At 43.5% G+C, this 26,046-nt stretch overlaps 1 protein-coding gene across 1 annotated transcript in view; it reads left to right on the top strand.

Moving 5' to 3' along the window:
- LOC306773571 (leucine-rich repeat-containing G-protein coupled receptor 5-like) overlaps positions 1-26,046 on the top strand; it is a gene marked incomplete at both ends in the record, with an annotated part of 61,987 nt that overhangs the window by 11,470 nt on the left and 24,471 nt on the right. The window contains 5 exons of the mRNA XM_079263426.1: positions 12,513-12,584; positions 17,060-17,131; positions 17,914-17,985; positions 23,826-24,041; positions 25,772-25,843. Of these exons, the coding sequence (XP_079119552.1) occupies positions 12,513-12,584; positions 17,060-17,131; positions 17,914-17,985; positions 23,826-24,041; positions 25,772-25,843 (504 nt within the window). The remainder of the gene's footprint in view (positions 1-12,512; positions 12,585-17,059; positions 17,132-17,913; positions 17,986-23,825; positions 24,042-25,771; positions 25,844-26,046) is intronic.

Genomic DNA, 26,046 nt, shown 5'->3' with positions numbered 1-26,046 from the left:
AAGAACCAGAAATGGGTCTGAAGAACCAGAAACGGATCTGAAGAACCAGAAATGGGTCTGAAGAACTAGAAATGGGTCTGAAGAACCAGAAATGGGTCTGAAGAACCAGAAATGGGTCTGAAGAACCAGAAACGGATCTGAAGAACCAGAAATGGGTCTGAAGAACCAGAAATGGGTCTGAAGAAGCAGAAATGGGTCTGAAGATGCAGAAATGGGTCTGAAGAAGCAGAAACGGGTCTGAAGAACCAGAAATGGGTTTGAATAACCAGAAATGGGTCTGAAGAACCAGAAATGGGTCTGAAGAACCAAAAATGGGTCTGAAGAAGCAGAAATGGGTCTGAAGATGCAGAAATGGGTCTGAAGAAGCAGAAACGGGTCTGAAGAACCAGAAATGGGTTTGAATAACCAGAAATGGGTCTGAAGAACCAGAAATGGGTCTGAAGAACCAAAAATGGGTCTGAAGAACCAGAAACAGATCTGAAGAACCAGAAATGGGTCTGAAGAACTAGAAATGGGTCTTAAGAACCAGAAATGGGTCTGAAGAACCAGAAACGGATCTGAAGAACCAGAAATGGGTCTGAAGAACTAGAAATGGGTCTTAAGAACCAAAAATGGGTCTGAAGAACCAGAAACAGATCTGAATAACCTGAAATGGGTCTAAAGAAGCAGAAACGCGTCTGAAGAACCAGAAATGGGTCTGAAGAACCAGAAACGGATCTGAAGAACCAGAAACGGATCTGAAGAACCAGAAATGGGTCTGAAGAACCAGAAATGGGTCTGAAGAAGCAGAAATGGGTCTGAAGATGCAGAAATGGGTCTGAAGAAGCAGAAACGGGTCTGAAGAACCAGAAATGGGTTTGAATAACCAGAAATGGGTCTGAAGAACCAGAAATGGGTCTGAAGAACCAAAAATGGGTCTGAAGAACCAGAAACAGATCTGAAGAACCAGAAATGGGTCTGAAGAACTAGAAATGGGTCTTAAGAACCAGAAATGGGTCTGAAGAACCAGAAACGGATCTGAAGAACCAGAAATGGGTCTGAAGAACTAGAAATGGGTCTTAAGAACCAAAAATGGGTCTGAAGAACCAGAAACAGATCTGAATAACCTGAAATGGGTCTGAAGAAGCAGAAACGGGTCTGAAGAACCAGAAATGGGTCTGAAGAACCAGAAACGGATCTGAAGAACCAGAAATGGGTCTGAAGAAGCAGAAATGGGTCTGAAGATGCAGAAATGGGTCTGAAGAAGCAGAAATGGGTCTGAAGATGCAGAAATGGGTCTGAAGAAGCAGAAATGGGTCTGAAGATGCAGAAATGGGTCTGAAGAACCAGAAATGGGTCTGAAGATGCAGAAATGGGTCTGAAGAAGCAGAAATGGGTCTGAAGATGCAGAAATGGGTTTGAAAAACCAGAAATGGGTCTGAAGAACCAGAAATGGGTCTGAAGAACCAGAAACGGGTCTGAAGAAGTAGAAATGGGTCTGAAGAACCAGAAATGGGTCCGAAGAAGCAGAAATGGGTCTGAAGATGCAGAAATGGGTCTGAAGAAGCAGAAATGGGTCTGAAGAACCAGAAATGGGTCTGAAGAACCAGAAACGGATCTGAAGAACCAGAAACGGGTCTGAAGATGCAGAAATGGGTTTGAAAAACCAGAAATGGGTCTGAAGAACCAGAAACGGATCTGAAGAACCAGAAATGGGTCTGAAGAACCAGAAATGGGTCCTAAGAAGCAGAAATGGGTCTGAAGATGCAGAAATGGGTCTGAAGAAGCAGAAATGGGTCTGAAGAAGCAGAAATGGGTCTGAAGAACCAGAAACGGATCTGAAGAACCAGAAACGGGTCTGAAGATGCAGAAATGGGTCTGAAGAAGCAGAAATGGGTGTGAAGAACCAGAAATGGGTCTGAAGAACCAGAAACGGATCTGAAGAACCAGAAACGGGTCTGAAGATGCAGAACCAGGAATGGGTTTGAAGAACCAGAACACATCCAGCCAGGCCGCCGTTCTTCGCCCAGCCAGAAGCAGAGCGAGTTTTGTCTGCGATGAAGCGAATAATCCGTCTCATCGTGGTCTCTGTTGTAAGAACTCTGAGTAACTGACCTCATCTGAGAGCAGCGGACGTCAGACGTCTCCATGTCAGTCTGTCTGAATGTGTGCCTGAACACTCGCTGCATGCCGAAGCAGAGCTGCTGGAGGCCTGAATGAGCCTGGAAGCCTCTATTCTGCCTCTGACTGACAGCAGCAGCACAGGAATGCCTGCATACTCAAAGCGATGAATGAACTGATGTGCAAATGAAGGATTCAAGGGCCACGCCCCCTCCTGGCAGCCATATTGGATTCCCTGAGCCATGACCGTTTAGTTTTGCTTTGTTTACCTGCTTGGCTGTCAAGTTTTCCACAGTGAAGTAAAACCAAACAGAGGACAGGTGACCTTCCAGGTGTGTGTCTGACCTCTCCCAGCGCCTCGCAAGAGGACAGGAAGGCCATCCTGGATGTTTGGATGTCCTCGCTCTCGGCTTTTAGACGCCATGGTCCAGCTCACAGTCACACAGGTAGTTCAAACATGACATCACAGGCAGGTAAACGCATCTTCCTGTGAGGTTGTGAGAGAGGTCAGGCAGACAATGGAGAGTGACACTGAAGTAGCTTCAAGCCTGAGGCTGATTTTTTTCAGCTTCCAGCTGAAACAACACCCGCCATCGATCGGTTTCAGACCCTCAACTGTGAGGAGAAACTAAACAGAGCTGGACTGTTGGAGGACATGAGAGTTATTTAATGCGACTCATCTGCCTGTTTTCCTCTGCAAGCTGTAGAAATGAAAGCAAAACCTTTTGGTGTTTTTACTGGACCTATGCTGCTGGATTTGATCAGAAAATTAAATCAGTGCTGCATTTGCATGGAAAAAAGAGTGATTTAAATCAGTCTGATCCATAGACTGTATAAAAAGATGGGCGGAGCCTCCGTGACGTCACCCGTAGGTTTCTGAAGAGCTGAATTGAAGCTCGGTGGGCGGTTCCTACCATCACCATCTTGGCAGGGTCATGCGTGTCGTCTCGCCCGGAAAATACAAATATGGGCAAAGAGGCGGAGCTGAGAGGGGGGCTGTGAGCGTCATGGTGGATGATTGACATCCAGCGAACTCCGAGCTTTCTGTAGCTAAGAGCTAACCGAGCTAATCTGGAGATAACAGGAGCTAACCAGCTAACGGAGGTAAGCGGGCTAAAGCTAAGTCACCGTGGTTAACTGGCTAAAAACCGCGGTTGTCCGTCACTGAAAAATCAAATGAACTCCATAAACATTGAAGGTAATTTTTCCAACAGATCACAAACGTTCCATTTAAGGACTGTTGGAAAAATGAATGAGCAACATATTTTCTCCATGTACGTTATTTATTATCCAGAAGTGTTTTATTTTTCTTGAAGAAAATCACCCAACAGCCTTTTCCTGCCTTCTCTTCATGTTGTTCCTGATGGTGGTGAAACTCGCGGCCCGTTCGCTCTTCTGATTCCTGGCTTGGAAAGTTTTCAGTCTGTTGCAACATCATGGACTGAAAGGAAGCTCTTCATCATCAGATCAAAGCTTGTGGTGATGAAGACGAGTTATTTTCTGGTTTGTCACCGAGACAACGTAGTTCTTCAGATCTGTTCCTACAAACCTCCATGGCTTCAGGTTTCCTCCAGACATGACAGAGCTGCTGTTTGTCTCCCGGACGAGGACGGGACCAACTGATTGGACAGACAGGGTATAAACCCCCCCCTCCTACGTTCGCCCGCCCGGGGGACCCCCGCTGACCCCACCCCCCTTGAAATTCTGAAAGAAAAGCAGAGAGAGCAAAAAAGGACAAAAACAAGGAGAGGCCTCTAAACTACACAGCTCTTTTCTTTCTTCCTCCAGAGTTTGTCTTTCTGCAGCCGGCCGACATTTGAATAATCGCCTGATATCCATCAGTTGAGCAGGGGACAGAAAAAAGACAACTCCTACAAAAGCTGCCTCAAATCAAGAGGGAAAAACACACAACATGGATAATGTATGCGTTTTCTTTCTCATCCTTCTGTTCTCCTTCGTCATTGAAGCTTTTTATCCTGGAAAACACAGCAAGCATCGGCTCTCGCAGCTCAAACTGTCACACAAGATCCTCACCGAAATGAATTAAAGAGTTAAATAATGAAAGCAAGGCTCGTATCAGGATAAGATCCCTTTAATCAAACACCAGGATCAGAAACTGAGAGACAAATAATGAAAAACATTCTCTAAAATGTTTTTTACTGGTGGAAGATCTGGACTGCAGCAGACCAGTTCTCCTGTTCCACCATCAGGATGTGGTTCAGCGTGGTCCTGCTGGACCAGTTCTCCTGTTCCACCATCAGTATGTGGTTCAGCGTGGTCCTGCTGGACCAGTTCTCCTGTTCCACCATCAGGATGTGGTCCAGCGTGGTCCTGCTGGACCAGTTCTCCTGTTCCACCATCAGTATGTGGTTCAGCGTGGTCCTGCTGGACCAGTTCTCCTGTTCCACCATCAGGATGTGGTTCAGCGTGGTCCTGCTGGACCAGTTCTCCTGTTCCACCATCAGGATGTGGTCCTGCTGGACCAGTTCTCCTGTTCCTCCATCAGGATGTGGTTCAGCGTGGTCCTGCTGGACCAGTTCTCCTGTTCCTCCATCAGGATGTGGTCCAGCGTGGTCCTGCTGGACCAGTTCTCCTGTTCCACCATCAGGATGTGGTTCTGCTGGACCAGTTCTCCTGTTCCACCATCAGGATGTGGTCCGGCTGGACCAGTTCTCCTGTTCCACCATCAGGATGTGGTTCAGCCTGGTCCGGCTGGACCAGTTCTCCTGTTCCTCCATCAGGATGTGGTCCAGCGTGGTCCTGCTGGACCAGTTCTCCTGTTCCACCATCAGGATGTGGTCCAGCGTGGTCCTGCTGGACCAGTTCTCCTGTTCCACCATCAGGATGTGGTTCTGCTGGACCAGTTCTCCTGTTCCACCATCAGGATGTGGTCCGGCTGGACCAGTTCTCCTGTTCCACCATCAGGATGTGGTTCAGCCTGGTCCGGCTGGACCAGTTCTCCTGTTCCACCATCAGGATGTGGTTCTGCTGGACCAGTTCTCCTGTTCCACCATCAGGATGTGGTTCTGCTGGACCAGTTCTCCTGTTCCACCATCAGGATGTGGTCCGGCTGGACCAGTTCTCCTGTTCCACCATCAGGATGTGGTTCTGCTGGACCAGTTCTCCTGTTCCACCATCAGGATGTGGTTCAGCATGGTCCTGCTGGACGAGTTCTCCTGTTCCACCATCAGGATGTGGTTCTGCTGGACCAGTTCTCCTGTTCCACCATCAGGATGTGGTTCTGCTGGACCAGTTCTCCTGTTCCACCATCAGGATGTGGTTCTACTGGACCAGTTCTCCTGTTCCACCATCAGGATGTGGTCCACCGTGGTCCTGCTGGACCAGTTCTCCTGTTCCACCATCAGGATGTGGTCCAGCGTGGTCCTGCTGGACGAGTTCTCCTGTTTCACCATCAGGATGTGGTTCTGCTGGACCAGTTCTCCTGTTCCACCATCAGGATGTGGTCCTGCTGGACCAGTTCTCCTGTTCCCCCATCAGGATGTGGTTCAGCGTGGTCCTGCTGGACCAGTTCTCCTGTTCCACCATCGGGATGTGGTTCAGCGTGGTCCTGCTGGACCAGTTCTCCTGTTCCACCATCGGGATGTGGTTCAGCGTGGTCCTGCTGGACCAGTTCTCCTGTTCCTCCATCAGGATGTGGTCCAGTGTGGTCCTGCTGGACCAGTTCTCCTGTTCCACCATCAGGATGTGGTTCTGCTGGACCAGTTCTCCTGTTCCACCATCAGGATGTGGTTCTGCTGGACCAGTTCTCCTGTTCCACCATCAGGATGTGGTCCTGCTGGACCAGTTCTCCTGTTCCACCATCAGGATGTGGTTCAGCATGGTCCTGCTGGACCAGTTCTCCTGTTCCACCATCAGGATGTGGTTCAGCATGGTCCTGCTGGACCAGTTCTCCTGTTCCACCATCAGGATGTGGTCCACCGTGGTCCTGCTGGACCAGTTCTCCTGTTCCACCATCAGGATGTGGTCCTGCTGGACCAGTTCTCCTGTTCCACCATCAGGATGTGGTTCTGCTGGACCAGTTCTCCTGTTCCACCATCAGGATGTGGTTCTGCTGGACCAGTTCTCCTGTTCCACCATCAGGATGTGGTCCTGCTGGACCAGTTCTCCTGTTCCATCATCAGGATGTGGTCCACCGTGGTCCTGCTGGACCAGTTCTCCTGTTCCACCATCAGGATGTGGTCCTGCTGGACCAGTTCTCCTGTTCCACCATCAGGATGTGGTCCAGCATGGTGGAACCTGCAAGGTCTTCCCTGAAAGAGACGTTGTCTGGATGGGAGCAGATGTTTCAGCATTGATGGAGCTTCCCAGATGTGGAAGCTGCCCACGCCATCGGCACTAATGCAACCCCATCCCATCAGAGATGCAGGCTGATAACAAGCTGGATGCTCCCTCTCCTCTTTAGTCTGCAGGACACGCCGTCCATGCTGTCCACAAACTATTCCACATCTTCATCCAGGTTTCCACTCAGAACATTTTAAAAGAGCTTTGGTCCAGAGAAGACGGCGTGTTTCTGGATCCTCTTCACATATGATGGAGCTTTAACCTGCATGTGTGGATTTCAGGATGAACGGGGTTCACTTCATAGACTGTATATAAAAGATGGGCGGAGCCTCCGTGACGTCACCCGTAGGTTTCTGAAGAGCTGAACTGAAGCTCGGTGGGCGGTCCCTACTATCGCCATCTTGGCAGGGGAATGCGCGTTGTTTCACCCGGAAAATACAAATATGGGCAAAGAGGTGGAGCTGAGAGGGGGGCTGTGAGCGTCATGGTGGATGATTGACATCGTGCGAACTCCAAGCTTTCCGTAGCTAAGAGCTAACCGAGCTAATCTGGAGATAACAGGAGCTAACCAGCTAACGGAGGTAAGCGGGCTAAAGCTAAGTCACCGCGGTTGACTTAAGGCTAAAAACCACGGTCGTTCTACTTTCTTCTGACTTGAAGCGGGAGATCGGGTACCTGTCAATCAAAAGGACACGCCCCTAAATATGCCGAACTTCCAGATCAAATTACTTTTAAACGGGCGAGTTTGAAAAAAATTCACTCCCCCCACAGTTGTCATGAAGGTAAACCTGACCTATTAAACCTAAAATGGATTTTTGAACCAGGCTGTAAACATGTTTATTTCTGCTGTTAACATGTTTATTCCTGCTGTAAACATGTTTATTCCTGCTGTTAACATGTTTATTCCTGCTGTAAACATGTTTATTTCTGCTGTGAAGTTGGTCTTTTTAACATGGGAGTCTATGGGGATTTGCTCTGTTTTGGAGCCCCTAGTGGATGAAGGGGGAACTGCAGTTTTATGTACTTCCGTATAGGCTTCCCTTTTAACTGCCGTAGGTTGCTGCTTGGTTCACACTGGTTTCTGGAATCTTCCTGAGTCCATGCACTGGTTCCCAGTAGAGAATAATGTCTGATGTTCATTCAGGGCCGAAAATCTGAATCAATAAATTTAGATCATTAGCTGTGTCCACAGCACACAGGGAATTCCTCCGGTTTTTTAGAATCTGTTGATGTTGTTTATATAATGGGAGTTTTTACAATCTTAATTTTACATTTGGACGATCATTCTGAAATGAATGCACATTTTGGAGATCATTTGTGTTGATTGCTGTCTGGCTTCACTGTTTTATCATTACTTTTTACAGTGTACCATACTTTTATGGTACACTGTAAAAAGTCTTTTATTCTTTTATTTGAAACCCAAGTCTTGAGTTTATTCAGTAATTTGGTGTAAAGACTGTTCTTGGGCATTTTATTTATTCTATAAAAATGTTCATTGTTGTATGATTTCATCTTCCTTCCAAGTTTAAAAATCTCAATTACCAGGAAGAAAAGAGAAAAACTTTCTGCCTCTGAAGGTTTAGATATTAACAGGTTTACCTGAAAAGCTCTCAAAAGCTGCATGAAGAACATTCATAGATTTTTTTTTTTTCGGGACCTTCAGGGAACTTTTCCAGACTTAAAAACCCAGTTAGACCAGTTTGACCATCAGACTTAAAGTTGTCATCATCAAGGAACCTTTTGGAATTCTTTCTGGGATTGTTTTAGGAATATCAGAAACTCATAGATGTACAATTCAGATTTTCAGCAGTGCCCCCACCATACAGAGATTTCTTAAGATTCTCTGAATTTGTTGAAATTTTGTCTTTTTTTATGATGGAAGTTTCAAAGTCTGAACAATTTGACTTTGGGGGAAATAATCCTGAAGTTTGTAGATAGTTTTATGCTAATTGTTGGAGCATCTTCAGGTCTGAGACTCTGCCTCTCTCAGGTGCTCTTTTTCTACTGGATCATGTTCCTGCAGCTGTTTCTGTTTTTACTCTTCTTGTCATTTTTACAACATGAAAAGAAAGCACAGATGTTTGCTGAGTTTGACTGTTTGATCCTGTCAGAGCGGAAGTGATGAAGAAGAGTCCATTTAAAGGCGACGTTCCCTCTGGTCCGCGTGCTTCGCGTCACACTGCAGATTAGCAGGACGTCTGCGATAAAACCCAGAAATGTTCCATCGCGGCTGAATGCTGGTCGTTTACAGTGAATATGTGGTTTTTGCTGAGGTACTTCAGCAAGTATTTCCTGAATATTGGTAAAAAGCTCCAAAGAAAACTTTCCAACATGACCATCAAGGAAGGTTAAGTGTGTCTAAACTTTCCCTGAAAGAAGACGTCAGTTCTTGTTCTGCAGGTAATGAAGCTGCAGGTGTTGAATCAGCTTAAAAACACAACTGATGTTTAGTTAAAAGTCATGTCAACCTCGCAGACAGGGCTGTGTGTGTGTGTGAGGAATTATTTTAAACCTGCAAATGTTTCATAAAGTGCCCGTTCTTCTTCCAGCAGCGAGTTTGCCTCCAGAAAAAACCCGTGAGATTCTCCTCCACATAAATCAGCATGAAGAAACACAAACACACATTTGTGTAAAAGATGGTATGAAACGTTTATGTTGGTATACGGTACAGAAGCACATTTACATCACACAGACCTCTACGTCTGGCAACACACACACACACTGCGGCGGTGTATTTATGAGTGTTAGCTAATGAATGAATGAAATCTGCTTTCATGCAGTGTGTTGTTGTGAGCGTCAGTAAAAGCCAACCAGCCGTAACTCTGTTAGTCTGCACGGATTCTGCTCAAACAAGACCAAACAAACCCTCTCTGTGTGTGTGCGACTGCTCTACCTGTGGACGGTGTCGTAAAGCTGCACTCACACACATTAACAGGCTTTATGGAGTGTTGAGAAAGTTTCTTAACAACTGCCATATTCAACCTGTGACACACCCTCGGCGAGCTGGAGACAGAGACAGTCTGTCTTCGTCTCCTTTCAGGACTCCTGAGTGGAGACGCGACCTGTTGATACGATCACACGCGGAGCGGGAAGCAGATGGTCGGATAAGGAAAGAAAAGGAGGCAGAGGAGCGACGTGGCGACACACAAACTGCTAACTGTCCGTCTGGCTGCAGACAAACATGATGTCAGCTTGTTTTGACTCCACAAGTTCAGACCAAAACATTCCCAACACAAAGTTCACCAGCTTTTCTGCTGAAGTTGGCGGGAAAACGACTCCGCTTTCCCTCCGTTCATGATTTACAACGTTGTCATTTTCTCTTTTAAAAATAGTTTTTAATTGAGCTCAACTTTCCTTTCGTCCTGGTTTTTCTCGTTTTCCTTTTTTACAGTATTTTATGCTGTAATTTTGGGTCTTTTGTTGTGATTTTATTATATTATTTCATCAAATGGACTGAATTAAAAGTCCATCCATCTTCTGCTGCTTATCCGGGGTCGGGTCGCGGGGGCAGCAGCCTAAGCAGGGAAGCCCAGACTTCCCTCTCCCCAGCCACATTTGCCAACTCTGCGGGGGGGATCCCGAGGTGTTCCCAGGCCAGCCGAGAGATATAATCCCTCCAGCGTGTCCTGGGTCTTCCCCGGGGTCTCCTCCCAGAGGGACGTGCCGGAACACCTCACCAGGGAGGTCCAGGAGGCATCCTGACCAGATGCCCGAGCCACCTCAACTGGTTCCTCTCGATGCGGAGGAGCAGCGGCTCTACTCTGATCTCCTCCCGGATGACCGAGCTCCTCACCCTATCTCTAAGGGAGAGCCCGGCCACCCTGCGGAGGAATTAGAAGTCAATCAGACAAAACAAAATGAACAGAGTTAATAAACAGAAGTGATGAAAAGGAGCAGAAACAATAAAAAACGTACTTCTGCTTCTCTATCACATTTACGGTGTTTTTATGGTTCTGTGGCGGTTTGTGGAGTAAGACATTTCAGGTCGTTGCTATGGTAACGAGGAGCGCCATCATGGAGGGTGTTGAAGTTTTGGAGGATTGGATGCGAAAGTGAAGCTGAAGCCAGAGGAGACATTTCAGAGCAGCAGTGATTGTCCGAGACGATGCAGGTGGCGGCGATGATGGATGTAGCGGCTCTTACAGCCAATCAAGGCCAGATGTGAACATCTGGATGTGCTGTTGGGGAGCCATGTTCCACAGACATTGGGTTGTCCTGTTGGGTTGCCTTCGCAGACTGTCTGTCTGTCAGTCCGATAGGATATGAAGTCATTTACAAACTATTTTTATTTCGACCAAGAAAAAAAGCATCTGGTTTTGTTGATCATTATTTACTACGAGACAAACTGTATGCTATTGGTTTGTCAAGACAAGCGCTGCTTTGGTTTAACTCATATCTCCGTCGTAGACGTCATGTTGCTTATCAGGGAAATCTTTCAGATTTCAGGACTGTGGACAAAGGTGTACTTTATTATTTTCTATATTTATAAATGATTTACCACAAACTTGCTTGACTTCTCAAATTCATTTATATGCAGACGATACTGTAATTTACTCTTCCAGTTGTGATGGCTCCCATATTCATCCCAGTCGGATTTCAGCCTGGTTTAAAAATGGTTTGTTTGGCTTGTACTGAGGGTTTATAGGGGTGATTAGAGAGCTTTTGTCTGAATACTGTGTTTATGTCTAAGTAAGGATTGTGTTGTTATCTGTGTCTGTCTGTCTGTGTTGAGGACCCCCTTGAAAACGAGATGTGTCATCTCAAGGGGCGATCCTCTCAATACATTTCAAAAATAATATTCACAAAATATTTAAGACAGCTTTCAATCTTGGATGTTTCAGTAAGTTCAGCCCAAGATCGAACCATCAGAGCCACATCCTAAACTGTCCAGGCAGCAGTATTCATGACAGACCAGTTAGAAGACTGGACCAGTATGACCAGTATGGAAGAGCTGCGGAAAGATTCTTCTTTCTAAAAACAACAAGCAGCAGAGTCCTGGAACAGTGCTGGGCAGACCAAACCAAGGTGGACAGGTTTGGTCCCTAAAAGCTTCCTAGCTATCGGCACGGCGGTGGCGGGATGATGCTTCGGACACCTTCAGTCTGAAGCTCAGCTGAGGCCAAGAAACCAGGAGGGGAAACTTCTGGTTTCATGACGTCATGAAGAAGAGAAACCTGCTTGTCTTCATTCTGTTCTTGTTTCCAGTAACTTCCATCCTCATTTCTCTCTCATGCATTTGCTAAGGCGGTTTTCATCGGCTCCTCCAAGGAGGCGTGGCCTCCTGCATGCGAGAGAGTCTGGTTCAGACTGGAGGTCTCCAGAAAGGCCAGCAGAGCAGTGAAATGTTTTATGTGAACGGAGCTGCTGTTTGCTGCACAGAATGTGGACGGGGTTCCCAGCAGTTTGCAGCTGTTTTTAACGATTTGCAGCAGTTTTCAGTCATTTGCAGCAGTTTTCTGCGATTTTGCGGCCGTTTGTAGTAGTTTGCAGCAATTTGTAGCAGTTTGCAGCACTTTGTAGCAGTTTGCAGCACTTTGTAGTGGTTTGCTGCAGTTTGCGGCCGTTTGTAGTGGTTTGCAGCGATTTTCAGCAGTTTGCAATTATTTGCAGCACTTTGTGAAAGTTTGCAGCAATTTGCGGCAGTCTGCAGCAGTTTGCAGCACTTTGTAGCAGTTTGTGGCAGTTTGCAGCACTTTGTAGCACTTTGTAGCACTTTACAGCACTTTGTAGCTCTTTGTACCAGTTTGTAGCATTTAGCAGCAGTTTGCAGCACGTTGTAGCAGTTTGCAGCAGTTTACAGCACTTTGTAGCGGTTTGCTGCAGTTTGGAGCAATTTACAGCACTTTGTAGCAGTTTGCAGCAGTTTGTAGCAGTGTGCAGCAGTTTGTAGCAGTTTACAGCGGTTTGCAGCGATTTGCAGCAGTTTGTAGCGGTTTGCCGCAGTTTGCAGCGATTTGCATTAGTTTGCAGCCGTTTGCAGTGGTTTGTAGCGGTTTGCAGCAGTTTGCAGCAATTTGTAGCGGTTTGCAGAAGTTCTGGTGTTGGTTTGAGTTTTAGCTGTGAAGATAAAATCTGATCCAGAAACATTAATGTCTGTTTTCTGTCTGCAGGGATCTCAGCATGAATAATCTGACGGAGATGTCCAGCGGACCTTTATCCAACCTGCACTTCCTGGAGGAGCTGTAAGTCACGTTCTTCGTTTCCAAAACATTTCTACTCTTCTTCATCTACAGGTTCTGACTGACTTGTGTGTTTGTCCCAGAAGTGTTTCTCTGTTTCTACAAAATCACCTCAAATTCATTTTTATTTAATTACAAGTTTGTCTGATAGTTTTATTTAGCTCGTTCTGACAGTTTTTCTTGTTGAAGTTTAAGTGAAACACATTGATTCTGTTTCCTTTTCATCATTTTCTACCATGTGGGAATCACTTTGAGCATCTTTACATCTGAATTTGTGTCTTTAAGACACAAATATGATGAACGACTGATTAAAAAACTTCAAAATGGCAGAAAGTTTTATGTTTTTATCTGAAAAAAAACCTGTTTTATTTCTGTCATTCATGTTTGACATGAATATGTAAAAGTTAATTTTTCATGTTTGAAATAAAACAAAAGTTTTTTTCTTTTTCAGAAATCAGGAACCAGACAGAATAAACGTCTGAACACCACGTTACAGCTCCGACCAAAAGCAGCCATTTCTGGTTTAAAATTCAATTTATAATATATTTAGCACAAAGTGTTTCCTGCAACACAAACAACCTGAAAACACAAGCTGTCATACAGTCATGGTCAGGAAACAAACAGAATCATACTAATAATCACACACGCACACACACACACACACACACCCATGGCAACAACTGCACACCTGGAGGACCCTGATGAGGAAAACATAAATTAATAAGTAAAACTGAAAAATAAAAATAAGAAGAATTCAAATAAAATTAAATAATTAATTAATTAAAATTTTAAATAAATGGATAAAAAAAAAAAAAAAAAAAAAAAAAAAAAACAAGAATAAATCAGTAAATTATAAATAAATTAACGAGAAAAATAAATCCATCAACATTTCAATATATCAGTAAATATATAGATATGAAATGAACAACAACAAACATGATGCGTAGCGACCGGAGAGTTCGTTTGTGACTCTGTGCTCGTTCACACGGGTCCAGAATAAAATCAATAAATAATCCCACTGAAAAGTTTGAAAATAAAAATAAATCCTCTGAAGATAAACCCAGATTTAATCTGAAGAGGCTGAGCCGAAGTTTTAAGTTGAAAACATCATCAGTCTCTGGCGCTGGGGGCCTCCCGGGTCCCTGGGGAGCTTTAGGGTCCCTGGGGGCCTCCCGGGTCCCTAGGGAGCTTTAGGGTCCCTGGGGGCCTCCCGGGTCCCTGGGGAGCTTTAGGGTCCCTGGGGGCCTCCCGGGTCCCTGGGGAGCTTTAGGGTCCCTGGGGGCCTCCGGGGTCCCTGGGAGCTCCGGGACCACAAGCAGTTCTGCAGGTTCAGGTCATTTTTCTGCCTCCGTTTCATGATTTTTACAACTTTAAGAAAACTTCGTTTTGTCTGTGAAAAGTTTTGGTTTTGGTTTTAATGACTTTTGTCTTCTTCTAGTTTCTTCACGTCTTTTTCATTTTGGTTTTTCACTTTAGTCCAGATTTAAACTCACACCGTCCTGTTTTTATGTTGCCGTCACGTTGGTCACGTTCGACACGTTGGTCACGTTGGTCACGTTCGACACGTTGGTCACGTTGGTCACTTTGGTCACGTTGGTCACGTTGGTCACATTGGTCACGTTGGTCACGTTGGTCACGTTCGACACGTTGGTCACGTTGGTCACGTTGGTCACGTTCGACACGTTGGTCATGTTGGTCACGTTGGTCACGTTAGTCACGTTGGTCACGTTGGTCACGTTGGTCACGTTCATCACGTTGGTCACGTTCATCACGTTGGTCACGTTCATCACGTTGGTCATGTTAGTCACGTTGGTCACGTTGGTCACGTTGGTCACATTGGTCACGTTGGTCACGTTGGTCACGTTGGTCACGTTCATCACATTCGTCACGTTCATCACGTTGGTCACGTTGGTCACGTTCGACACGTTCGACACGTTGGTCACGTTGGTCACGTTGGTCACGTTGGTCACGTTCGACACGTTGGTCACGTTGGTCACATTGGTCACGTTCGACACGTTGGTCACGTTGGTCACGTTCGACACGTTGGTCACGTTGGTCACGTTGGTCACGTTCGTCACGTTCGTCACGTTGGTCACGTTCATCACGTTCGTCACGTTCGTCACGTTCATCACGTTGGTCACGTTAGTCACGTTGGTCACGTTGGTCACGTTGGTCACATTGGTCACGTTCGACACGTTGGTCACGTTCATCACGTTGGTCACGTTGGTCACGTTGGTCACGTTCATCACATTCGTCACGTTCATCACGTTGGTCACGTTGGTCACGTTCGACACGTTCGACACGTTGGTCACGTTCATCACATTCGTCACGTTCATCACGTTGGTCACGTTGGTCACGTTCGACACGTTCGACACGTTGGTCACGTTCATCACATTCGTCACGTTCGTCACGTTGGTCACGTTGGTCACGTTCGACACGTTCGACACGTTGGTCACGTTGGTCACGTTCGACACGTTGGTCACGTTGGTCACGTTCGACACGTTGGTCACGTTGGTCACGTTGGTCACGTTGGTCACGTTAGTCACGTTGGTCACGTTGGTCACGTTGGTCACGTTCGACACGTTCGTCACGTTCGTCACGTTCGTCACGTTCATGCCGCCGACCTCTGGAGAAGTCTGGATGAATTTCAAGTTTTTTTTACTTCTCTTCTTTTCATGTTTTCATATTTCCTTTTTGGAAATTTGGCTTTTGGGTCATTTTTCTATCTCTTTGGTCCATTTTTCAACTCTGAGATCTATTTTCTTTCATTCTTTCTTTTATTTTTGTGTTTTTGGGGAGGATCGACATAAACAACGATATGGACCAGAAGGCACAGAAATGTTCAGTACAGAAAGACAAAAACAAGCTAGACGGATGATGTCTGCAGCGTGAATATGACATGTAATCCCACCTCTCCCCACCGCCCTGCAGCATCGTTCTGTACACAAATGTTTTCCCGAAGCTGAAGCGGACTAAACCGAAAGACGGCGAGGCAGCTGCCAGAGACCGAGCCAAAAGAGACGGGCTGACCTCCCCGAGACCTGAACATGACTCTGACTGTTCTGCTCTGCTGCCAGCTGTGTGTGTGTCTGCGTGTGTGTGATATTTGTCGCCGTGGCGTGAGAAACGTCACGACGGCGAAAGGACACCACAGACATGCAGAGCAGCTGAACTTTGCGTGGCCTCTACAAGGCAAACAGACCTGCAGGATCCGTCGCTTTCTGCTGGTATGAAGGTTACTAGCACGTCTCGCGCACAGTGCAGCCATGTGTCATGTGGTTGCTATAGCAACCATAAAGCAATCCTGCAAAGTGGAGGTGAAATGGAGCAGTTTGAGCAGTTTTTGTCCTGTGCCTTGACTACGGTGGCCTCTAAGGACACATGCAAGAGTGGAAGCGTTACCTGAACCGAAGGGCTTCGCTGCTCCGCATTGCTTTGATGTCATTCCCAGAACATCCATGGCTGGAAAACCGACGTGGAGTGTTTGTTGCTGCAGGTTTGGAGGGTTTTTATTGGACAAACTTGGAGTAAAAAGTTCAATCAGAGTAAATGTGACATAGTTGGAAGCTGAATGCTAAAAGGTTTGCAGATCAAACCAAGCTGTTTTGGACCACACATCTAGCCGACAGATGTGAGTTGCAGAGCAGCCGGTGGGATGATGAAGACGGAGAAGGCACAAAGTGTGTGCATCAGACGGCTCATAGGTCGCTTCTGTTGAAAGCACAACGGGCTGCTCGATTATGACAAAAATTATAATCACATTATTTTGACTGAAACTGAGATCTGGATTATTTAACACAATTATCCAGTACTTTTAAACAACGCTGCGCGTCGTGGTGTTCTAGACTCCGTGTCGTACATTATAACCGTCTAATGGACGGTTCCGAGTTGTTTAATCTGCTTTTACCGCTTATATAGGAACTATTTTACGTTGGCGTGGATGTACGTTTTATACCAAACAACCGCTGTCAGGCTGCAGCGTGTTTCTCTCATCCACCTGTTAAAAGACGGCTGATCTGAACCAGCTGGTTTACACGTTGCTATAGTAACGCCCCGTAACGGAGGGATATTACAGTGTTTAACTGGCCGAACTATGTATAGGAAAATAATGCAGCCAGTTGTCACTGACAATGGTATAAACTATGTTTAGGTGAACTTCCACAACCTACTGCAGTTATTCTACATTGACCTGCAGCCGGAGCCGACTGAGACTGGCCGCCTGGGAGTGCTTTAGGACGGGAGAGGCTCCCGCTGCAGAGAGAAAAATAATCACACCCTTTTAGTTTTATCATCGTTAAAAACCCAGATTGTAATTGAGATAAAAATCCGATTCATCGCCCAGCTCTAAAGGAAAGTATAACTAAACGGCTCTGTTGTTTCTGATGCTGTGAAACAGTGGATGTCAGAGAAAAGTGAACATAAAACAACAGAATCTCTGCTCCCCTTGTGTGTCATCTTTTATCTCTTCTGTGTTCCAGACGTTTGGCAGGAAACGATTTAACCTTCATCCCTAAAGGAGCTTTCACCGGCCTCTACAACCTCAAAGTGCTGTAAGTTATACATTTGAAGTATTTACTCTAAATACCCATTTACAAGGGACGGACAGTTTTGTCCATTTTGGACGTAATTTGGTCCGTTTTCAATTGGCTTTGTTATCCATCACCTGATGCAGAAAACAGAACAATATCACCAGAAATCATGGGGGGCAGCGTTGGGTTATCTAACTGACACGCAACCAGGAGCCCGAACAAACCAGAGAAGAAGAGAAACAGGAAGAAGATGACAGAAACCGCCAAATAAAAAGCAACAGAATAAGATGCAGAAGAAGAACAGCAAAAAAAAACCTTTGTGGTTTTATTTTTCTTCTTCTGCTGTTTTTGGATGTTTGTAAACAACTTCATAGCGGTTCAGTACTTCTTCCAACTGGTGTTAAAACAGGAAGTGCACGCTGAACGCAGTATGGCGGCGTTTAAAACATACGTCCACATTTACTCATGTAAAGGAGCAGAAACGGAGCTTTCCTGACGAGAAGCTGCAGGGTTCATGACTGGATGTCAACCAAAGACATCACCTCAACACTGGTTTAACTTCTGAAATATTCTAATTTTACAACTTTTCAGGTATTTAGGTAAAGTTTGTGTAAAGGAGATGTTTTCTGCAGCTTAGTTTGGCCACAAACTCCTGAATCAAATAAAGATCAAATATTTTAAATTGTTTGGAAAACATATCGCAGATTAATTAAAAGCTCAATACAAACATTAAAATCTTTTATTTACCAGCTGCTGACTGCAGTTTTCCCGATATTCATGTGTTTTTGTCGTGTTTTTTCCAGGATGCTTCAGAACAACCAGCTGACGTCGGTTCCTGCTGAGGCCTTCAACAACCTGCACAACCTGCAGTCACTGTGAGAAACATCTCACTTACAGACATGTCATTAGATCCTGTACTTCATGGAAAGTGGGTCTGTGTGCCGTGTTGGAAATGCATCCTTTCATACTGAGATTCCAAAAGTCTGGACGTGAAAATATTATCCGATGCAAATCTGACTTTAGATTTATTACTGCTGGTACATTATTGATTAAATATGAATAAATGGAAAAAGCAGAAGCGTTGTGTAAAAATCGAAGCCTTACTGCTTCAGGATCAGTCAGCCGAGTGCGGCTAATCAATTCATTTTATTCATTAATCTTTAGTTTAGAGACGGACTCTGGACTTTATTTGAAAACAAACCCACGTGGAGCCGATGGCAGGTTGAAGAACAATATATTTAAACAGAAGGTAAAATCAGGAAAAACCACAACAGGAGGTTGTGAAACTAATGGAAGGATGAAAGAGCAGGTAACAGGTGATCTGTAACTCAAAACAGAAAATAACGGGGAAAACTCCACGGAATGAAATATTTAATAAACCACAACAGTAAAGTTAATTTTTAATTTTAGAAAAAAGACAAAACAAAACAAAGTGAGAAACGCCAACCTGAACTTAAACATAGAGCATTAAATAATTATTTTCCATCATAAATGTGCTTCTATTAATTTCCACTCACTTTACTAAAATAATTTTTATATTTTAATCTTCTTAGAATTCACCATTTTTATCTACTACTCACCATTAGAGATCATTAACGTGTAAAAAGCACCATAGAAGTGGAGTTGTTGCTGTACCTGACACGACTGGACCCACTCGCACATAAAAACATCTTTATGCCTGGAAAGATTTTGGCCACTGGCGGCCACCGTACATTTGCAACTGTGCTATACCCATCTTTACCACTGGGTGGCAGTAATTCTTACACACTGGGCATTTAAGAGGTGCTCCCAATGATTGTTTGTTTGTTTTACCTTTATTTTTTCCAATATAATTAACAGAACAGAGTCAAAAGAAAGTAGGCAGATGTTTTCAAGCCCCGCCCCATTACTTTTTTCATTACTTTATTATATTTATATACTTGCAAATGAATATTGTGCAAGGACACGTATATAAGTACGACCTCCACCTGCATAATAATAAGCAACAAAACAAGAAGAACTAAGATAACAGATGGGACATCATGCTTTTGTATCTATATTTTACTCAATAATAATTTATTAATATTTTGTTGCCTTGTGTTCAAATAAACTGTAAAGTAAAATCACGTCAAACTCATAAAACTGCCAAAGCCGAAAAAAGTACAAACTAAAATGAAAATATAAATTATTACGAAGCAAAAACAAAGTAAATAAACTAGAAAGAGAGAACACAACCCATGCCAGGACTCAGTAAAACATAAGACCCTGAAACACAACCAAACCCTCGGATCTGAAGGATTTCACCATTTTGCTGACGATGCCTGGGAGGAAAGACATCAGAAAGGATCTTTGCTGCTCAGGACTTTGGTTTAGCTTTTGTTTAATGTAACAGGATCACTTTAAGAAGCTGCAAGCAGCAGACAAACATTAAGACTTCAGAATTAAAAAGGGTTTCCATGAGGTAACGCCACCTAAAGGTGAAGCCAAACAGAATCTAAATGTTGGGGACCTGCTGCTGAAAGGAAGGCTCTGTTTCATTCAGCCTTCAGTCTCATTTCACTGTGTGGTGGAAAGGAATCTCCAGTATATGAATGTATGTTGTGCAGACAGTGTGTTCTCTCAGCCTGATAATTACCCTGAAACTGTACCTGTGTGTGTGTGTGTTTAGATAAGAGTATAAGAATAGAGAAATCTGAGTCTTTCTTTAGGAATAAGGTCTCTCTCACTCGCTGATTTATCTGATCTGTCGATGATGTGAAGTCCCATCCTTCTGGTGTCTCTGCGTCTGAACAGACGAGCTTTTGTTGGACCGACACGCGGTTCGCACGTATGTTTACGCAGCATGACCTGAAGACGGGCTGTGAGGTTTCTACCTTGAACATGATGAGCACTTAAACTCACAATTTAGTTCCATTTAGTTCGACTTTCAGTACGATTAAAAACTGTCTCACAAAAGGTCCTATAAATAAATAAAATAAATACATAACACCAGAGCTGTGACGATACGCTTTTGCCCCGATTCTATTCAATTCCAAATTTTTTAGGTGCCGATTCGATTTAAATTGTAATTTTCACAATTCTCCAATATTGCTGATTTTTGTAGATTAAGAACAAAAATAAAATGTATAAAACTTTTTTTTTCCCTCGTCATTTTTCTTCAATTCATTGAGGAAAAAACCACCCAGTTGCCAGATCATCATTCTGCTGCTATAACGCCCAACAAGACAAGTAAAAAGATCAATAAAAACAATTAAAATGACAAAAATTTTACAATGCATTAATTTTATTTCTTTGAAAAAAAAATGGATTTTTAACAAAAAAAAATCGATTTTAAAATTATGAAGAAAAAAATCCTGATTTCCAATTTTTTTAATTTGATTTTCCCTCCCCAATACATACATACATAAAAAAATGTTTCATTTTGATAAGAAAATAAATAAATACATAAAACGTGTTTTAAAAATTAGAATAAATAAGATAAAAATGAATAAATATAAGATAAATAAATAGAAACATAAATAAGTTAGCTATAAATTATTACATCACATATACATAAATTGCTAAAAAAAAAATAAATAAAAAAAAGAATAAATATATAATTAATAAAAAAAATAAATGTCCTTTCTGTCTGTCGGTGAGCTGCTTTCAAACCTCCAGGTGTGTTGCCGTGTCTGCAGTGATGCAGTATTTCAGCCTTATTCTTGACTAAATGAATCCTCTTGTGTTTAGTGGGGGGTTGGTTGGGTGGGAATGATGAGTCGCATATTTTATATTGGAGAAGCGCTTCATAAATAAAGTTTGATTGATTGATTTATTGATGGGAACAGCCTAGTTTCTGTAAAGTCTCCACTTTCAGGCTGAGAAGTTTGCTAGCTGGCTGCTAATCAAACATTTCTTGAGCTGTTTTTGCTCCCTGATGCTCTCGAGACCATTGCAGCATAAAAGTTTCATTTTAAACCTGCTGTTAAAGTCCTGACAACAGAAAACTGATTGTCCAACACTACGACTCAGCTGAGCACTTCTGTCTGACACATATCACGTTTCCAAGCTAAACTCAACGAGCAGGTAGCTTGAAAGGTGGAAAATGGTGAAGCAGGACAACTTACTGTTGTTTCCAGTAAAAACCAAAAATACACTGAAGAAACTTCCAGTATAGTTTGCACATATTTGCCTTTAATATTGAGATGAAGAGTTTAAATCAGGCTATATGTTGACCCACGCCATCATCTGCAAGGTAACGCTAACCTGCCGGCGCATCTTCCAGTAGTTTCTGTAAAGTGTCAGCCACTGCTGAGGCAGAAAAATACAAGAAAAACACCATGCTGCCACAAAGTCTCGGACTTTTCCCCTCCAGAATCCTCTGAAGCAGACTAAAGTGGAATGAAGGACCACTTTTGGTCCAAGCTCACTTTAAAGCCTGAAGTTGGTGTGTTCCGAGCATAAACCATGGATAAAAGATGGACGGAGGTTAAAAGTGAAGCCTACGCAGAAGTACATAAAACTGCAGTTCCCCCTTCATCCACTAGGGGCTGCAAAACAGAGCAAATCCCCATAGACTCCCATGTTAAAAAGACCAACTTCACAGCTGAAATAAACACGTTTACAGCAGGAATAAACATGTTTACAGCAGGAATAAACATGTTTACAGCAGAAATAAACATGTTTACAGCAGGAATAAACATGTTTACAGTAGAAATAAACATGTTTACAGCAGAAATAAAGATGTTTACAGCAGGAATAAACATGTTTACAGCAGGAATAAACATTTTTACAGCAGGAATAAACATGTTTACAGCAGGAATAAACATGTCTACAGTAGAAATAAACATGTTTACAGCAGAAATAAACACATTTACAGCAGAAATAAACATGTTTACAGTAGAAATAAACATGTTTACAGCAGGAATAAACATGTTTACAGTAGAAATAAACATATTTACAGCAGGAATAAACATGTTTACAGCAGGAATAAACATGTTTACAGCAGGAATAAACATGTTTACAGTAGAAATAAACATGTTTACAACAGAAAAAACATGTCTACAGTAGAAATAAACATGTTTACAGCAGAAATAAACACGTTTACAGCAGAAATAAACATGTTTACAGTAGAAATAAACATGTTTACAGCAGGAATAAACATGTTTACAGCAGGAATAAACATGTTTACAGTAGAAATAAACATGTTTACAGCAGAAATAAACATGTTTACAGCAGAAATAAACACGTTTACAGCAGAAATAAACATGTTTACAGCAGGAATAAACATGTTTACAGCAGGAATAAACATGTTTACAGCAGAAATAAACATGTTTACAGCAGGAATAAACATGTTTACAGCAGAAATAAACACGTTTACAGTAGAAATAAACATGTTGATAGCAGAAATAAACACGTTTACAGCAGAAATAAACATGTTTACAGCAGGAATAAACACGTTTACAGCAGAAATAAACATGTTTACAGCAGGAATAAACATGTTTACAGAAGAAATAAACACGTTTACAGCAGAAATAAACATGTTTACAGCAGGAATAAACATGTTTACAGAAGAAATAAACACGTTTACAAACCTAAATCCATTTTAGGTTTAATAGGTCAGGTTTACCTTCATGACAACTGTGGGGGGAGTGAATTTTTTTTCCTACTCGCCCGTTTAAAAGTAATTTAATCCCAAAGTTCGGCATATTTAGGGGCGTGTCCTTTTGATTGACAGGTACCCGATCTCCCACTTTAAGTCAGGAGAACGTAGAACAACCGCGGTTTTTAGCCGGTTAACAACGTGACTTAGCTTTAGCCCACTTACCTCCGTTAGCTGGTTAGCTCCTGTTATCTCCAGGTTAGCTCAGTTAGCTATTAGCTACAGAAAGCTCAGAGTTCGCTTGATGTCAATCATCCACCATGACGCTCACAGCCCCCCTCTCAGCTCCACCTCTTTGCCCATATTTGTATTTTCCGGGTGAGACGACACACATGTCCCTGCCAAGATGGTGATGGTAGGAACCGCCCACCGAGCTTCAATTCAGCTCTTCAGAAACCTACGGGTGACGTCATGGAGGCTCCGCCCACCTTTTTATATATAGTCTTTGGTTCCGAGTTGAAATAGAGGTTTGGGTCATTTTCCTCACACTTCATGCAGACACACCTGAGAAAACATCATGTTTGTACAATATTTGCTGGACAATAAATCTCATCAGTAGCATCATTAAAGTCTGAATTTTATCATCGTATTAAAAATATATCATTAAATTAGTGCAAAATAAATGAATAACTATAGATAATTTGTTCAGAATTCTCAATTCGGAGCCGTTGCATCCCGACTTCAGAGTCTTTGATGAGTTCACTTAAACCCTGCTGAATACTCTGGACAACAAGTGTGTGCTCATTAAAATGCTTTCCTTTGGCCTGAGAGCCCGGCAGCTGGTTAAGTGGTCGTCAAGCAGCCTGCCGATCATTCCTCTGCTCCTGCTCAAACACTTGATTTCTAATGTACACCTTAAACCACTTCAGATTAAGTAAATCCTTCCATTTACTACCCTTTATGTGTAAACACCGAGCTGCTCTTGAACGTATCCAAACAGAAGCTTTCTGTTGCAGAGTAATTATTGCAGCGCAGTTAAAACACAAGTCGAGCTTGTAAAACTTTACGGACAGTTAATCGAGTCACAGCACACATCACAAATGTAAGAAACTCAATGAATTTATCAACTTGTTCTCAATGGATATCTCTTCATAGGCGTCTGGACGCCAATCACATCTCCAGTGTTCCCTCTGGATGTTTCTCTGGCCTGCGCTCGCTGCGGCACCTCTGGTTGGATGATAACTCTCTGACGGAGGTCCCGGTGGAAGCTCTGAGCAAACTTCCAGCCCTGCAAGCCATGACGCTCGCCCTCAACCACATAAGCCATGTTCCCGATCACGCCTTCAGCAAGCTGGGCCGCCTGGTAGTGCTGTAAGTACACACACACACACACACACACCCACACACAGACAGACACACACCGAGACGAAGGATCACCAACTACCGGTTGGGCCGGTGTCCTGCAGGTTTTAGATGTTTCCCCTCTGCAGGACACCTTGCTCATGGGCTCACTCCCTGCGTTTACATGAGAGTTTTAATTCCTCTTTAATTCAGAATAAAAGTTAATTCCGCTTTAAACTGATGAAAAACGACCATTTAATTCCTAATGCCAATTTCTATTCGGGATTAAACTTAATCCCGATGTAAGCGGCTGGTTTATTTACATTTTAATCCCGAACTATTTAGTTCCTCTGTCATGTAAACCTTCGTTCCGCTCTAAGTTAATTCCGGTCGTTCTGAGCATGCTCGTTAGCTTGTCCTGTCCCGATGACGCGCGTTGTCTTACCTCCCGTGTTCGGTGGTCTGTCTTTCTTCTCCTCGGTTGCTGCAGAAAGTGAAGTAGTATGCTGGTGTTGAGCTGCTACTTCACATTTATAATAAAAATAGCAGCAAAACTGGAACTTATTATGTAGTTTTTACAAGTTACGACTGAAAAGACGAGAAGCAGGGAGACAACTTTGTTTATTTCTGGTATACGTCATACGTCACGCGCACCCTCTGTCCAATCAGAACCCTTCCCAACCCGCCGCTCTGAAGAGGGATTAAGTTTCATGTAAATCCGAATTATTAATTCCGAATTAAAAAACATCATGTAACCGTAGCCAATGTGCAGAACTCGGCAACAAGCTGTTGGAGAACCACTGAATCTTTAGCAGGTGTTGTTGCAGCTGTGAAGCATCTAAAACCTGCTAGAAATAAAAACTTCAGAGCGTTTTATTTTCTTTGAATCAGCAGGCTAGCAAGTAAACAGTTAGCTAGTTAGCTTGCTAGTAAGGGAAAATGTAGTCGTTGAATTTGAGTCGTTAATAATAACTTATTTGGCCCAGAAGGAAGTTAAGCGGCTGTGAATTGGACACCGAGGCAATTAGTTAATAATTAGCTTGCTGAATTGGAAAAGTATTTAGCAAGTGGCTGTTTGATGACATTTAGGATCAACACTGTGTAAAAAGTGTAAAAAGGCGACAACAAAAGCTTAATGACGGCTCATGCTTCTCCTAAACCTGCCTTTTCCTCTCATGACCGTAACGTGAGAACTTAGACTTTGTTGGGAAGAAACTTTGCTTACAAAGTTCCTAAACCTAAACAAATAAGCAACTAAAAACTCTGACTTCCGATCAGCTCCAATAGGCTGAACTCCAACCATCTAACAGGAAAATTAATCAGGATTGATTTACTTCAGATGTGATCAGATCATCTGATATGTGGAAACCGCTATAGTGGGTTGATTTTTAGTGTTCGTGCGAGTCCTTGTGGACATGTTGCTCGGAGTCATGTCTGAATTAAGTTGAGTCGGGTCCGCGATTGTCCCTGTCTGTCTGTATTAGCTCCTTAATAACGTGCAAACTCCCTGTTTGCATGTGTGTGATGGCATTCAGCGCGGCAGCATTGAAGTCTCCTGTCATTTCTTTTGTCTAACAGGCTTGAAGCTAATTTGCATGAAATTACCAAGAGAAAAAAAACCTTCTTGAGAGGCCCCGGGGCCCCTTTCAAAGAGACACACACACACACACACACACACACACACACACACACACACATATATATACACGCACTCTTTGTCTGCTTCATTAGTCCATCAGTCTCCCTCACTCTCTCCACAGGCATCTCAACAACAATAGGATCGTTTCCATGGGAACGAACTGCTTCCACGGACTCCACAGTTTGGAGACGCTGTGAGTTTCTGTGTGTGTTTGTGTTTTTGAGGGGGAGCTGGAGCAGCGAGGGTAGAGTTTAGGTCAGGGTGAAGGGTTAGCAGATGAGAAGGAGTTGTAATTTGCTCGTTTGTAGAGAATCCACAGAGGAATTCTGTTTTCACACAAACCTGGATGAGTTTCATCTCCGTGGATGCAGTGAAGGTACAGATCTGGCCGGTCTA

Source organism: Telmatherina bonti, assembly GCF_933228915.1.
Source record: "Telmatherina bonti genome assembly, chromosome: 23".
NCBI classification, from domain to species: domain Eukaryota; kingdom Metazoa; phylum Chordata; class Actinopteri; order Atheriniformes; family Telmatherinidae; genus Telmatherina; species Telmatherina bonti.
This window is presented reverse-complemented; position numbering and strand designations above follow the sequence as displayed.